The sequence below is a fragment of the Typopeltis vanoorti genome, chromosome 12 (assembly GCF_054136105.1).
Source record: "Typopeltis vanoorti isolate ZY-2024b chromosome 12, IOZ_Tvanoo_1.0, whole genome shotgun sequence".
NCBI lineage: Eukaryota > Metazoa > Arthropoda > Arachnida > Uropygi > Thelyphonidae > Typopeltis > Typopeltis vanoorti.
In genome coordinates, this window is record NC_143560.1 from 57,686,334 (window position 1) to 57,701,962 (window position 15,629).

At 35.1% G+C, this 15,629-nt stretch overlaps 1 protein-coding gene across 1 annotated transcript in view; it reads right to left on the bottom strand.

Annotated features, from left to right (window-relative positions):
• The window catches only part of TfIIFbeta (transcription factor TFIIFbeta), a 146,726-nt gene that overhangs the window by 108,905 nt on the left and 22,192 nt on the right, over positions 1 to 15,629 (bottom strand). Inside the window, exon 3 of the mRNA XM_090401575.1 lies at positions 8,327 to 8,481. Coding sequence (XP_090257701.1) covers positions 8,327 to 8,481 — 155 coding nt within the window. The remainder of the gene's footprint in view (positions 1 to 8,326; positions 8,482 to 15,629) is intronic.

Consider the following 15,629-nt stretch of genomic DNA (forward strand, 5'->3'; position numbering starts at 1 on the left):
TTAAGTTTTGTCGATTTGGAAAAGGCATATGACAAGGTGCCAAGAGAGAAGCTATTCAATACGCTACAGTTATATGGTGTCAATGGGGCATTATATCAAGCAATACTTAGTCTTTATTTGAGTTGTAAGTCAGCAGTTAGAATTGAAGGAAGTACAGGAAGATGGTTTAATGTTAAATCTGGTGTGAGACAAGGATGTACATTATCCCCTCTGTTATAATGATATTCATTATCTACATGGATCACATTATGAAGGAAAGTGGTATTAAACATGATATCAAAATTGGAGATGTTAATATCAGCTCTTTGCTTTATGCGGACGATGTTATACTTCTAAATAAATCCGCTACAAATCTGCAAGATTCTCTGACTAAATTGAATAACTGTTGTAATAGATATGGTATGAAGGTCAGCAATAAAAAGACAAAGACAATGAAAATAGGCAGAATCATTGAAAATGTCAACTGTGTTGTGAACAGGGAACCTGTGGAACAAGTAAAACATTTCAGGTATTTGGCATGATTTTTAGTGAAGATGGTAAATTAAATATGGAAATAGACAACAGAATCAACAAAGTTGGTATGGTAGGAAGTCAATTGAATAAATTCATATGGAATAAGAGAGAAATTAGTCGGAACACTAAATTAGCTGTATACAAGACAGTGTTCAAACCAGTTTTAACAAATGGATCTGAGAGTTGGGTAGAAGTAAAACACTTGACCAAAAACTAGAGACCGCAGATATGAGAGTCCTGAGAAATATTAGAGGCGTGAACAGATGCCATCAATGGCAATATCATATTAAAAATGAGGATATTAGGAAAGAACTTGACATTGTTGGCATCCAGGAATGCATTAGGAGAGCTAATCTCAGGTGGTATGGTCACTTAAACAGAATGGGTTAGGAAAGATTAGCAAAAGAAGTGTTCTCTGTCAATTGGCAGGAAAACTACCCAGAGGAAGACCAAGATATAGGTGGATTGATACGGTACAATGTGCCTTAGACGATAGAAATATAAGATCTGATAATGATAATATTGGAGTTTTGACAAGTGACAGACTGATTTGGAGGAAAATTGTAGATAGGAAGTTAGTAATGATGTAAATTTTTCATTTAGTACTATCATATCCTGTACACCCCTCGAGTGTACATGTCAGGAATTTGATGATGATAATCAAAAATTTGAAATGTGGAAAGGCACCTTAAGTAGATCAGCAATGTTCAAATATGGAGGTATAAAACTTCTACAATGGTTATACTGCATAATTCAGATAGTGTGGTCATAGGGTTGAATTACAGAGGACTGGAGTAGTGCTCTCATAGTTCCCATCTGTAAAAAAAAAAAAAAATAGAGAATAAATTGATTGTGAGAATTACTGAGAAATTTCTCCACTAAGTGTTCTAGGTAAGATTTATGCAAATGTACTTGAAAAGAGACTGAGAAAAATAGTGAAGTAGAAACTTGGAGAAGAACAAGCTGGGTTCAGACTGAATAAAGGTTATCAAGATCAGATTTTCATTTCACAACAAATAGTTAAGAAATCATGGGAATATAACAAGGATCTATACTTAAGTTTTATGTATCTAGAAAAGGCATACAAAGGGGTACCCCAAAATAAACGGAATCAGAACTTGACACGGGCACATTTTCTAGTTACAGATGATGCTGCCAGGCATTGTGAATAATCCTTTGTGTACAAAGGAACAAATTCTTCGTACACAAAGGTTTTGTTCCTCCTGGACAGACAGTGAACCAACATTTTTATTTCAACATTTTGGAAAGACTGTGATAGCGTGTGACGGCCAGAAATATGGAGTAGAAGAGACTGGTTGCTGCACCACGACGATGCTCCACTCACATGGCGTGGCCTGTCCAACAATTCTTGACAATAAACATGGGAGTTTTTCCCCACTCTTCCTACTCACCTGATCTCTCTCCAAATGACTTTTTTTTTTTTTTTTTTTATTCCCACAAATAAAGAACACCATTAAAGGGCAACGATTCACTGATGTGGACGAAGTGTAATAAAAGTCGCTGGAGGCCATAAACAGTATTCCAATTGAACAGTTCCAGAACTGTTTTCAGCATTTAAAAAAAATCGATGGGACAAGTGCATTGACTCACACGGAGAGTACTTTGAATGAGACTAGAATGTGGTATTATAAACTTTAATAAAATTTTTTAAAAAATAATTCCAGTTATTTTTGGGTATCCCCCCCCCCAGCCTCATATAACAAGGTGCCCAGAGAAAAGCTTTTCAAACTACAATTAATATGGAGTAAATGGAACATTATACAGAGCACTACATGTTCTGAATTATAAAAGTCTGTAGTTAGAACTGAAGGAAATACAGGAAGATGGTTTAATGTAAAATAATGGGTAAGACAAGGATGCACATTATCTCCACTCTTATTCTTCACCTATATGGATTACATCATGGAAGAAAGTGACATTAAACCTGATATTAAAATCTGAGATATCACACTTAGCTGTTTGTTTTATGCTTTATGCAGATGATGTTTGTATTCCTAAACATCCATCACAAGTCTTCAGGATTCTCTAACTAAATTGAATAACAGCTGTAACAAATTTGACACGAAAATGAGTAATAAAAAGACCACAATTATGAAAATAGGCAGGTGCACAGAAAACTTAATCGAGCTGCATTCTCAATTGAGAATGTTGCTAAAGTTTTCATCAATTTCCTTATATGTACACTCAAGAAGTGTTCAGGCTTTCATCTGAATAAAGCATAAAATAAAGATCTAAGTGATATTCCAAATCTAACATCATCTTTAATGCCACTTTCTTTCAAGATGCGATCCATATAGGTGATGAATAAGAGTGGAGATAATATGCATCCTTGTCTTACTCTTTATTTTACATCAAACCACCTTCCTATATTTCTTTCAGTTCTAACTGCTGACTTATCTTAAACACAGAACATGTCCTGCTCTGTATAATGTTCCATTTACCCGTTATAATTGTAATGTTTTGAAAAGCTTTTCTCTGAACCCTTCGTTATATTCTCATGATTTCTCAACTATTTGTCATAAAATGAAAATCTGATCTTGAAAACTTCTATTTGCTAAAGTTTTCATCAATTTCCTTATATGTACCCTCAAGGGGTGTTCAGGCTATCATCTGCATAAAGTAAGGCTTCAGCACTTTCTTTATTATAAACGTTCATGTTTATATATAGGTCTATGTAGTAGCTTAGTGCATAGATGGCAAACCTGTGGCATGCGTGGTAGATGTGGCACGTCAACGATTTACAGGTGCTAACCTTTTATATGCTTATAAATTATAATTTATAAGTTAAAAAAATAAAAAAAAAGTTGAATAATTATTCAACTTTTTTTTAATTGTTATAATACGTTCAAGTTAAATTCTGTTTTACATGAAAGAAACTAACCAACAAACACAAAGCCTACTGTAGGAACAAGGCCCTGCAGCTGAAAACTACAACTGATGTAAAGAACCTCCAGCCATTGGCACTGAGGTGCATAATAACATGACTCAGCTGATAGAAAAGAACTGTATTTAGTCGCCAAAACTTTTCATTATTTAAAGCTTATCAATTAACTCAAGTGTATTATCTTTAATATTTTTAGCATATGAAAAGTCACCAGCTGCAACTTTGTCAAAACACGTGTCTTCTAAACATATGATATTAAGAGTAACATGGCAGTCGTATCTATCATATCTTTAGGGCATCTTCCTACAGTGTGCTGTGAACAAATACAATTTTTCTTTTCCTCAGTCGACTCATTGTAGATCCGAGGTTCTCTACCGCCGGGCCCTGGCATCAATTATACCGGGCCAAGAGAGGTTCTTCTGAAATTTGTCATTTTTCATGAATAAATATTTTATAGTGGAAATATTCTGAGGAGAATATAATATTCGTGAATGTAACAAAAAGTTAAGACCCAGAGCATCTAAATAACATCTATGTAGTCAGTGACGAAGCAGCGTATTTTTAAACATGGAAATGTTTCAACATTCAGAAATTCATTGGCTGTCCTGCGGTGAAGTTCACGAGAGGTTATATGAACTCCGAAAGGAAGCTGAGCTATTTCTAATTAATAAGAAAGGTGACCCGTCCCATTATTTCCAGGATAAAAAATGGGTAGCCAGGCTGCCATATCTCAGCGATATATATTCTTACATAAAAGAGTTGAATTAAAACTTCAAGGTCCAGATACAACAAAATTTAATGCTTTGAACAACGTCGAATCACTCAAAAAGAAACTCAAACTTTGGTTTAATATGATTGCAGCAAGAAATAATGAAATGTTTCAGTCGTAGTTAAAATTTCAGTTAGAATTGTGTGCATAGAATGATTTCTATGCACACAATTCAGTATCAGATGTTGTTGCAGCCCACTTGAAGATCTTGTCGTTTGAAAAGTTTTATCCCGAACATGAGGATTCCCAGAGGCAAAATATGTGAACCCCTTTGTTGAAGACAAAGGACTGGTAAGTACTTTTAATTCTATGAGTAATTTGAAATTCTGGACAAGAATGAAAAATGAATATCCAAATTTATATGAAATATCAATGAGATTTCTTCTTTGTTTTTCCACCACATGTATTTGCGAAATTTTGCATTTATATTTGCATTTTCTGTCATGACTGTGCTTATAACGAAACAGACAAACTGCTTGCAACTTTCTGACTATCACTTCAATTCATCCCAGAATTAATAAGCTAACGGACAGAAAACAGCAGCAAAATTCTCACTACCATAACTAAAACTTTCAAAAACTCAGTTGTAGTAAAAGAAACTGTTTAACTTTTTCAATAAATTTTAATTTCTGCATTAAAGTGATGTGTTTTTAAATTCAAAACATTAATTATTGTTGGAACTAGCGTTTAAAATTAAGAGATTCATACATTTTTATTTAATAAATTACATACTTTACATATATAAATATTGGGCATGTGTATGTGATAAAACTGTATTTATTCGAATATAATTCTCACTTTTTTTTTTCCTATAATTAAAGCTAAAAATTTGTAGCATGAGATATATGCGGAAATTTTCAGAAACCCAAACAGTGAAATCTTCCTTCCCATTATTCCAAGCAAAAATTAACATTAATTTACACGAGTTGAGATGCATAAAGAATAATCCTTCACGAATGATTAATGAGAAGTGAAAGCATACCACGAAACAGAGAGCAATGGTAGGCCAGTATAGATAGAGCAGCTATGAAGACATGCATAGGATCGGTGCGGTATTAACAAAAGATCGCACGACTCAAAGATAAAAGCAAGCCGACAATTTTTGAATTGAAAGGCTAATTCTCTTCTACCAAATCCCATAACATCTGCAACTGTCATAACAACACTCACTATATATTTCTTAGTTTTAACACATTCACGACAGGGGTGTCATTTATTGTTCCGACAGAACTTCTCTTTACCTGCGGGTTCAACTCACACAAAGTTTCAACCCTTGGTTGATTTTTATTGCTGCTTGTTTGCGTTTGAGCTGGCAGAGGAATCACACAAGCATTATATGGCATGTTTCAATTCGTGGTAGAATTTTATTTGAAGTTAGCCTCTGTGATCTGTCATAATGACATTGAGAATTTCAAATGCAATCAAATAAACACTTATTTCATATAATTGAAAAATTGGACAATAGTTTTTAGTTAGATACTGTGTTTCTGGTGCAACATATGGTTTTGCTGGAGTTTATACAGCATAGTTTCAGAGAGAGGGGGAATGCAATTCATTAGTTAGCACCGTTTTTATTTCAGTTGTCTCTAATTGCACTATTTGTTGAGAAATATATTACACAGACTGCATAAGCATCTGTACCTTATCTGAATAAGATAAGATAGACACAATAAAACTACTTGTTTTTGTTTGCATCTGCAGTATAATGGCTGGTAAGGAGCGCGTGTTGTTACCACAGGGAGCGAGTTACTATCGCCTCAGCGTGAACATGTTTAAACATTTTTCGTGTACGAAATAAATGCAAAACTTTTTAATGTCTTTTTTCATAAAGTAAAATCAGGGGTGTGAGTTATATGCGAGGGCAAGTTATAATCGAGGAAATACGGTAAGTGTTTCACCGACAAGTTGACATCCTTCTGCTGCTTCCCCTGCTCAGCTGACGTCTATGGTGAGTTAAAATGCATAAATATTTTTCTCACTGCCATTTTTTTTTTTTTCAAACCACTATCATTAAAATCAATTTAATACTGAATAATATTATAAATTTATATATAAATAAATATTATAAATAAAATAAAATATTATTTATAAAATTATAAATAATTAAATTATTTATAAATATTATATATATATATATATATATATATATATATATATACTAGAAATAAATAAATAAATTTTCTATTAATTTTTCCTCTATTAAAAACTGCCTGGCATGTCAGCAACTTGATTTGCAAATTTTTGGCATGTACTGGCACGTCAGCAACTCGATTTGTAAATGTTTGGCACACACACATAAAAAGGTTCACCACCACTGGCTTAGCGTTTTGCCATTGGATCCTGAGGTTATCCAATCTGTTTGACAAACTATAGACAAATTGGGCCATCCGAGGTAAACAATCAGTGATACCATACTGAGATGGAAGCAGATGGAGTCAACTGCAAGTGCTACCCACTGCACTCACCAAACATGATTATAGGTACTAAGGATTATATGTGAAAACCACCATTTGTCAGCTGACACATCAAATGTGAACTGCAGGCGTGGACTGCACAATATGCACAAAAAAACATTCAGAACTGATTTTTATATAGTGAAACCTGTGGGATAATCATAATTATAGAATAACGTGTATGGCACAATAAATAACTTTTTCATTATGTAAATATTTCATCTTATGCATCATAAGACATCATCAGTACAATTATCAAACAACAATAGGAATTGAATTTAAAAAACAGTAGTGTGCATGCTTCAATTGGAATCTCTCTATGTGTACAGTCAAGTGTTCAGGGATTAAAACTATTGGGCTGAAATTAAAATTAACTTATTTTTATATTATATTAAAATATAATATAAAAATAAAATATACATGGATCTTCCAGATAAGCGAACTGAAATACAGTGCTTGAAAAGAAATCAACGGACAACCCCATGAGCAAAGTGCATCATGCTACCTAAAGAGTTGTGTTTGTAGCCAGCATAAACTGGAGGAATATGATGCTTCCAAGTCAATGCAATTGTGTCCAGGTGAAATGACTGAGAGAACAGAACTCACAGAGTTTGAAAGAAGAGTTGTGAAAGGCTGCCATGTTGCAGGACAATCTGTTCAGCAAATTGTTGACAAATTGGGCCATTCCAGGTCAAACAGTCAGTGATACCATATTGAGATGAAAACAGAGGGAACCAACTGCAAGGGCTACCCACAATGGATGACCCATCACACTCACTAAACGTGACCATAGAGTCCTATGAAGAATATGTAAAAACCATCATTCTTCAGTCAACACCCTAAATGTGGATTTCTGGACATTGATGGGAACAAAAATCTACACAAAATATTTCAGAATCAAGGCTCACATGGTAGGACCACAATATGAAATCTCCACATTACCCGAACCAACATGCAGCGTCGTCTTCAGTGGTGCAAAGAGCGTGTAAAGTGGGACATGGAAGCTTGGTAAGCTGTGTTACGGAGCGACAAATCATGCTACACCCTTTACTGAGTAGATGGATGGGTGTGGAGGATGCCCTGTGTTCGTCTCTTACTAGAGTGTGTAACCCCCAACTATGAAATTCAGAAGTGGCAATGTGATTGTATGGTCTCCTGTTTTTCCTGGTTTGGCCTCAGACCTGTTTGTAGTTCCACAAACATTGAACTCTGATATGTATCTGAACATTCTGGACAATGCAATGCTTTCTACTTTGTGGTGTTTCTGACCATTGTCTCTTTCAGCAAGACAATGCAAGGATTTCAACTCTACTGAACATCTTTAGGATGTACTGCAGCATCTGGTGAGGTCAAGGGATGTAAGGGATAAGGTTCCCCACCCCACAACAGTTCGGAACCTTATTACATGCCTTCAAGAATAGTCCAAAACTCTCATTGATCGCTATTGTATGCTTTAGGGAAATATGTGCTATATAATTACTGCAGTCATTGCAACAAAAGGAGATCCTACATCTTATTAAGGTGGATGTCATGGCTGTTTGTCCCTTACACTATGGTGTCCATTCACTTCTTTCCAAGAAGTGCACTGAAGAGCATTATTATAACAGATACAGTTCTACAGATGCTTTCCCTTTCACCCCTACATGTTTTTTAAACAGGAATTAACAATAGTATATTATTTTTTACCTCGTAATTGTGAAAACACTGCAAGAGTCTGTTTAGAAACACTAGAAATTACAAGTCGATGATCTTTGGGCATAGAAATGTTATCACCAACATCCTTCTTCTTAACCAGCTCATCATCAAGAGTAAAGAGGATATCCCTTTTTCCATTCAAGTTCCTAACCAAATCAAAATCATAACTTTTATACTTTATGGCAATTAATTAATTTGCATAAGAATAACAGAATGAATGAGATTAAAATTTTTCGCTTCAAAATATTGACAACAAATTTTGCTATAAAATTACAAATTTGGTAGACAAGACCATATGCATGGAAAGAGCATCATTCAATTGTCAAAATTATCTTAAGAGAATTTTTTAATTATTTGTAATGGTAATTCCATACACAAGAGATTGTTCAACTTACAGTAAATTAGTACAGTAGAGTGGTTTCTGGAGAAGACTCGTTAACTTTGGATTAGGAGACCTGTAGATTGCACTTTGTGAAATATATAAAAGAAAGGAGGAAAGTGTTCTAAAAAGACACCAGCAAAAGAAATTTAACATTCGGCACAAAACAGAGCAACACGGCTTACTTTCATCTAATAGATTTCATCTCCATGCTTTTTTGTTATATGAATATTTCTGTGTATATATATTTCCCTATTCTACATGAATAAATGATAATGATGATGACATGAATCCCATTTCAAAACAAAGACTATGGAAAATACAGAACCTTCAAGTAGCTCAAAAGAATTAAGGCTGCTCAGTCAATTTCAAACTGTTTAAAACAATAAAATTAAGTGATACAGTCTAGATTGGCCACTGAAGATGGAATCTATTCAAGCAATTACCAATAGTTCTTAATATGCAAATCGATTTCAAAGTAGAATTATATATTACCAAAGAAATAGTCATATATCTTAATTTGGTATATTAATGAAAATAAAAAAGAAGCACAAATATCAAAAATAAAAGAATTAGAAGAATTGGATCACTGTTTTGGTCTTTTATTCAATCAGTGCTGGAGATAACTTAAAGATACCAAGAAATTATATACTTGGTTTAATCCATTATCCAAGTGTAAGCAAACAAAGTTTGTGCCTGAAGTATCTTTCAGGACAGGGGCAACTTGTGGTAAAGGTTTTTCACTATAACTTGCCTCAGTATATAGTGAAAAACTTTCAACAACAGTGCTGGAGATAAAACATATTTATTCATGAAGATGTTACAAAAATTTGTAATTTAGGATTAGTTTGTATATATGCAGAAAAATGTTTGTCAGTTAATATTAAAAATATTGTGGACTTACAAATGCAAGCATTTGGAATAATTTCGAAAAGCCTACTGCGGCTATAACGACAGATGAATGCAAAAATTTTGACGTCTAAACTTAGTTGAAAATTTACTCTGGCTTAATCATGCAACTGTTAATAATGCAGGAGCAATTCACTGTTTAAAATAAATAAATAAATAAATAAATATAAAAAAATTAGCTCATGCCTTTTATTCCCTTAGAGGAAGTTGGCCAGGCCGTTTTAGCCCTATCTAACTTTTGGAGACTGAGTAGACAGTTCAATCTCCACTGGTAGTCAGAGATAGCCGACCCGAGACTATCACTAATTATAAGCAGCAACCAATGAAGAGACTGGTAAACAAGCTGCCATCTTGTGGTCCATAACAGGATATGTTAGTCTGAAATAGTGTAGGTTCAAAGGTTATTTTTTTGTTAAGTTTACGGGAGAAAAAACCCGCTTGCCAGTGCGAGAGAATGACTAACTTGGGAACCAGTCATAGAAAGACTTAGAAAAAGTTCCTCTAGTCAGCAATCAGACTTGAACTTTAAGTCTCTCTTTGAGCAGCCTAGCACGGAAGTTGCAAGCAACACTTCCACAAAGCTACACAGACCTTGTTGTTTAAAAATATATATAAAATTTTAAATATATTTAGAGAATTTTGCTGCCTTTACCACTCTCCTAATTGACTATACTGACCTTTCTGATTGTCTCTGAAAGTTGATCATTCTAACAGAGAGATAATCTTCCTTGGAGATTTCAGCATCCAACATTTTAATTGGCTCCTCTTCTCTAATTTCACAGACTAAGCTAGAAGAGAACCTAAATTGTTTGCTGTCAGTAATGATCTGACAAAAAATTTTAACCTGCCTACCAGAATTATAGATTATCCTTATAATTTTCCCAAAACTCTAGACATTATCTTAACTATCTCTCTCCCTCAAACACACACCACTGATGTTAACTCTCCTCTTTGCAACTCTGACATAGCCTTGTCCACTTTGCTTTCTCCACAGATCAACCTTCTCCCACCAAGTCTCAGTCTTCTATCCTATAGAACTACACTGATGCAATTTGGGATGACAAGGATTTTTATGCTGACCTTCCATGGTCTGATTATTGCTTCTGCTCTTCTGAATATATAAGCACTTGGTCCAACTACTTAAATGAAATTATGAATTCTGGGATGAGGGCCGTTATTCCTCAATCCATCAATATCCCTAGCCCTTATCCAAGCCTTTGTTTTCTAACAAAATACCAAAACAGTCCAAGTTAAATATGCAACATACACTGAATGGCTCAAGTTCCAACTTAGCTTATACCGTCCTGTACTCAGCTTATACTCATATTGCCGGCCTGGTTAGCATATCCACTCTCCACCCAAAAGGCTGCAGGTTCGAATCCTGCAGTGAGCATGGATATTTGTGCTTGTCTGTAAAAGTGGTGGTGGTCAGCAGTAGATGGCATTGGAGTAGTTGGTGGATTGAGTGAGTGATGAAGACAGAGTTGTAGAGTAGATGCCCTCCCTCGATGAGTCACTGGACTCCCTGGAGGTGTCATGTAATAATAATAATAATAATAATATACCATAGTTCATTACACACACACACATATATATATATATATATATATTAAAAAAAACTATAAAAAAAGCAGAATTTGTATAAGTCGAATGGACTAAGCTTACCTTTGGCTTAACTGGCATTGAGCATTCTGGCCCCTTATCAAAACTATTGGGCAAAACCTCTGCCCTACTTTTTTTCCATCTCTCTCTCTCATCCTGATAAAACAATGCAACACCTGAAAATAGGGCAGACCTTTTGTATCAGTCTTCTCCTCTAACTCAAGTTTACATAACCAAGGCAAATTTCTCTCACCACTATGCCACAAGCCACCCTCAATGTATTCTGATCTTTTATCAGAAGGACATCAGAATACTCAACAGCATATTGTTCTAAAATTTGAGATGTAAGAGGAAGAATTCATCATAAAATATTAATAACAATCACATCAACATCAAATTCCTGACATATACCTACCAGGAGGGGGGGTACAGGATCTTCTGATAGTACTACATGAAAAGTACCATCATTACTAACTTCCTATCAACAATTTTCTTCCAGATTAGCCTGTTATCTGTCAACATTCCAATATCATCAGATCTTATATTTTTGTCTTCTAAGGCAATTTTTTACTGTATCAATCTAACTACATATTGGTCTTCTTCTAAGCTTTTTCCTGCCATCCTGGCAAAGAACACTTGTTTAGCTAATGTTTTCTAATCCTAACTTTTTTGCCATACCCCCTGAGATTATTATTATTATTATTATTATTATTATTATTACGGGTATCTCCATGGAGTCAGTAGACTCATCGCGGGAGACCCAAACTAGCAAAACAATATCTGTCATATCTCTTCTTGAATTCATTTACAGACGAAGAGCTCACAACTAAGTCAGGCAATGAATTCCACTCATTCACCACCCTCCAGGCAAAAAACCTTGTTCTGACACCTTTGTTAACCACACTCTTCTTTAATTTCCAGAGATGACCTCTTGTTCTTCCATCACTATCACACAGCTGAAACATTTCCCCTGCATCAATCCTATAAAAACCTTTTAGTAATTTGAATGTTTCTATCATATCACCTCTTCTTCGCCTATCAACCAATCTCTGCAATCCACAAGCTCTCAATCTATCAATGTAGGGAGTATTTTTTATATCACTCACCAACTTGGTCACTCTTCTCTGAACCCTCTCCACAGCCTCCTGATCTCCAAGGAATCCAGGTGACCAGACCTGAGCACAGTAATCCAAATGTGGAAGTATCAATGCTTTATAAAGGGGAATAATAACCTCTTTATCTCTGGATGTCAGTGTGTTCCTCAACAACCAAGTAATCCTATGTGCAATCTTGGACACCTTAGCAATGTGTCCTCTGAACTTCATCTCCCTATCTACCAATACCCCTAAGTCCCTAGCCTCATCAATCTCTTGGAGTACCTTTCCATCGATGTAGTACACAGCTGGTAATCTTTTAATCCCAAAATGCATGACTTTACACTTTTCCACATTGAACTGACATCCATTTTCTTTTGCCCATTTTACCAGCTTATTTAAATCCTCCTGCAAACTTTCAACATCAGCTTGATTTTTTATTGCACTACACAACTTTGCATCATCAGCAAACAACTGAATATCTCCCTTTAAGCCGTTTCCTATATCATTTATATACAAATTAAACAACATTGGCCCAAGCACAGAGCCCTGAGGTACACCACTGGTCACCTGCCTCATTCTGGACTCGGCTCCTCCCTGAATGCTAACAATGTCAAGTTGTTTCCTAATATCCTCGTTTTTAATATGATACCGCCATTGATGCCATCTGTTCAGTCTCCTAATCTCTCCTAAGCAGAGCCCCCCTAGTATATATATATACACACACACACACAGAGGAAACAATGTAGTGATACATCAGTGTTCTTCGTTCACTAATGTCCAATTTTATCCATAGCTTTGTCAATGAGAGTATAACATCCATTCCACTACGTCATTTTCAAAACCATGAAAGTTTTGATCCTTGTAATGCTTAGGTGAGTTACTCAAGCTTCAAGAGCTATGAGGATAACTTAGTGATTAATACTACTAAAACACGATCCTGTCTATTTTCCTGAACAAAGTCCATGCTTCACTCTCTCTCTCACTTCTGATAACATTCTGCACATCAACTAAGATCATTTCTCTCTTGTGGTTTCTGTTGGTTTCACATTTGGCTATTCTAGCATAAAGGTATCATGTTCATAGTCACTTCATCCTCAACAAACTTGGTATTCTTTTTTCATTTTGAAAATTTCTTCTCTTCTGCTCAACTCCTTACACTTTATAAATTCAAAATCCACCTAATGTTACAATATATTCTCATATCTCAGATGGTGCACCAAAAACCCCTCTCTGAAAATGCTTGATTATATACAGAAGAAAGCTATTCACTTAACAGATGACACCCTCTAATCACTTTATGAGCAGACACTGTTTCTGCATTACATCATTTCTACATGTATTTCCATGAAACCTCCTCCACTGAAACACCACTGTAAGTCCTCCACTTTCTTCAAATCATGCATGAATACACACACCGATGCTGGTCAACATCTATATATGATTCAGTTTCAAACTCACTAAACTTCCTCATCCTGTTTCCCCATTCCATAGATCTCTGTCCTTTGTCTACAACATGGAAGTAATTTTCTCACTTTTTTTAGTTTATATGGGGATTTTACACCCAAATAACTGGTACAACTACAAATAATGAAAATCACAACTGCCAATTTTTGGACATTTTTTGTGATTTGATTAAGGGTTCAATCAGTTGGGAAAACTGCAAATAACAGACAATGTGATCACTAATTCCAGACTTTTCTGATATGAGATTTGGGTTTCAGGTTCAAATAATCAGCAAAACTACAAATAACAAATGATGGGATGTTCAATTTCATACATTATACATCACAGTTTGGAAGGATTGGGATTAGTTCCAAATTATCACCAGATGAGATGCAAAATTTCAATGGACATTATAGGAATAGACTGGCCTTAGAGACTTTTTTTTTTTCTCCTGTGTCAGAGGAATTGTGTTTTAAAATGTAGTAGTTAAATACACGATTTCAATTACTGGAAAACACATTTTCGTGCTTTTTATGAAAATTTCAAATATTTTTTCAAATATCATGCCAATAAAAGTTTTAAAAGAAAGGGTCAAACAACTTTATACATGCTTTTGGTCACAAAATTCATAACTGGAAATTACAATATAGACTAACATATGAACTAAAATAAATATAATTAATATTTCCAGTGAGATATTAATTATATTTCATTATAATTATTATAATTATAATTAATAATTATTATTATTAATTATATTATGTTTCAGCAAAGTCAAATTGTAATTGTCAGGAACAAAATATAATAGGATATGTGCACATAGGCACTACATGAAGTAATGAGGCTGAAGCATGTCAACTGGGAGTAAGCTTAAACAGGGCCCCTTAGTGGAGTAAATTGGGCATCCTAAGCTGTTGGACTGAGGTACAGAGGATAAAAGCTTCCAAAGTTGGGGCAGTTTCATGCAACCAAATTTGATTAGGTTGGGGCAGTTTCTTAAGGCAGAACCAGATTCAAGACAAAGTCTTTCATATTTACTAAAAATAAAGAGCCAAAGGGTTCATTTCGGCGATGCAAAATTATATAAATTGAGTAGATATTAAATCCAACATAATTTCAAAACCGAATACAGAAACTATACAAGTTTCGTGTGAAAATTGACCAGAGAGCTTGCAGGAATACACCGCTGCCATACTATGAGTTGCCTTAGCCAAACCTAATAGGAAAAGCATGAACACTAAAAGTGTCCATATATTGCCTTCTATTGGTCCATCTTGATAGGTTTCACTAGTCTGACAGCTGTTTCGAACTCATTGGTTTTCGTCAGAGATTAGGCAGAAACCCAAGAGAGAGCAAAAACTCTCAGTACTAGGGAAGACGCAAGATGTTGCTGTGTGTAAGGGCGAAGCAAAATGCTTTTATAATCCCTGCTATCTGATAAGGTTGCTGTGTAGGGAAAAGTTTATGAGCTAAGTGCTCTGCCCAGGTGGGTGCGAGTTATAGATCCTCGTTAGGAATTAGGATGGCCTTAGGTCTCCATTATTTGGAGAAATCTGTTTCATCATAATTTGCTGCTTGTTGTACAGTTCATTTGGATGTGAAGACGATGCTGAGAAGAACTTTACTGCTGAAGATCGCAGGAAAGAGTAGATGTAGGGGATATTTGTATCCAGTGGAGTTGGACATCTCTGATATAGCATGGTACGTTTAAGATCATGCGGAGACATTTGTTTTGCACTCTCTGTAGTTTTAGGATATTTGTATTTGAGGTGAAACTCCAGGCTGGGGGACACATAAGTAATAATAGGTCGAATCATCAACTGATAAAGGAGTAGTTTAATTTTGGTACCCAGCTTGCTATTCC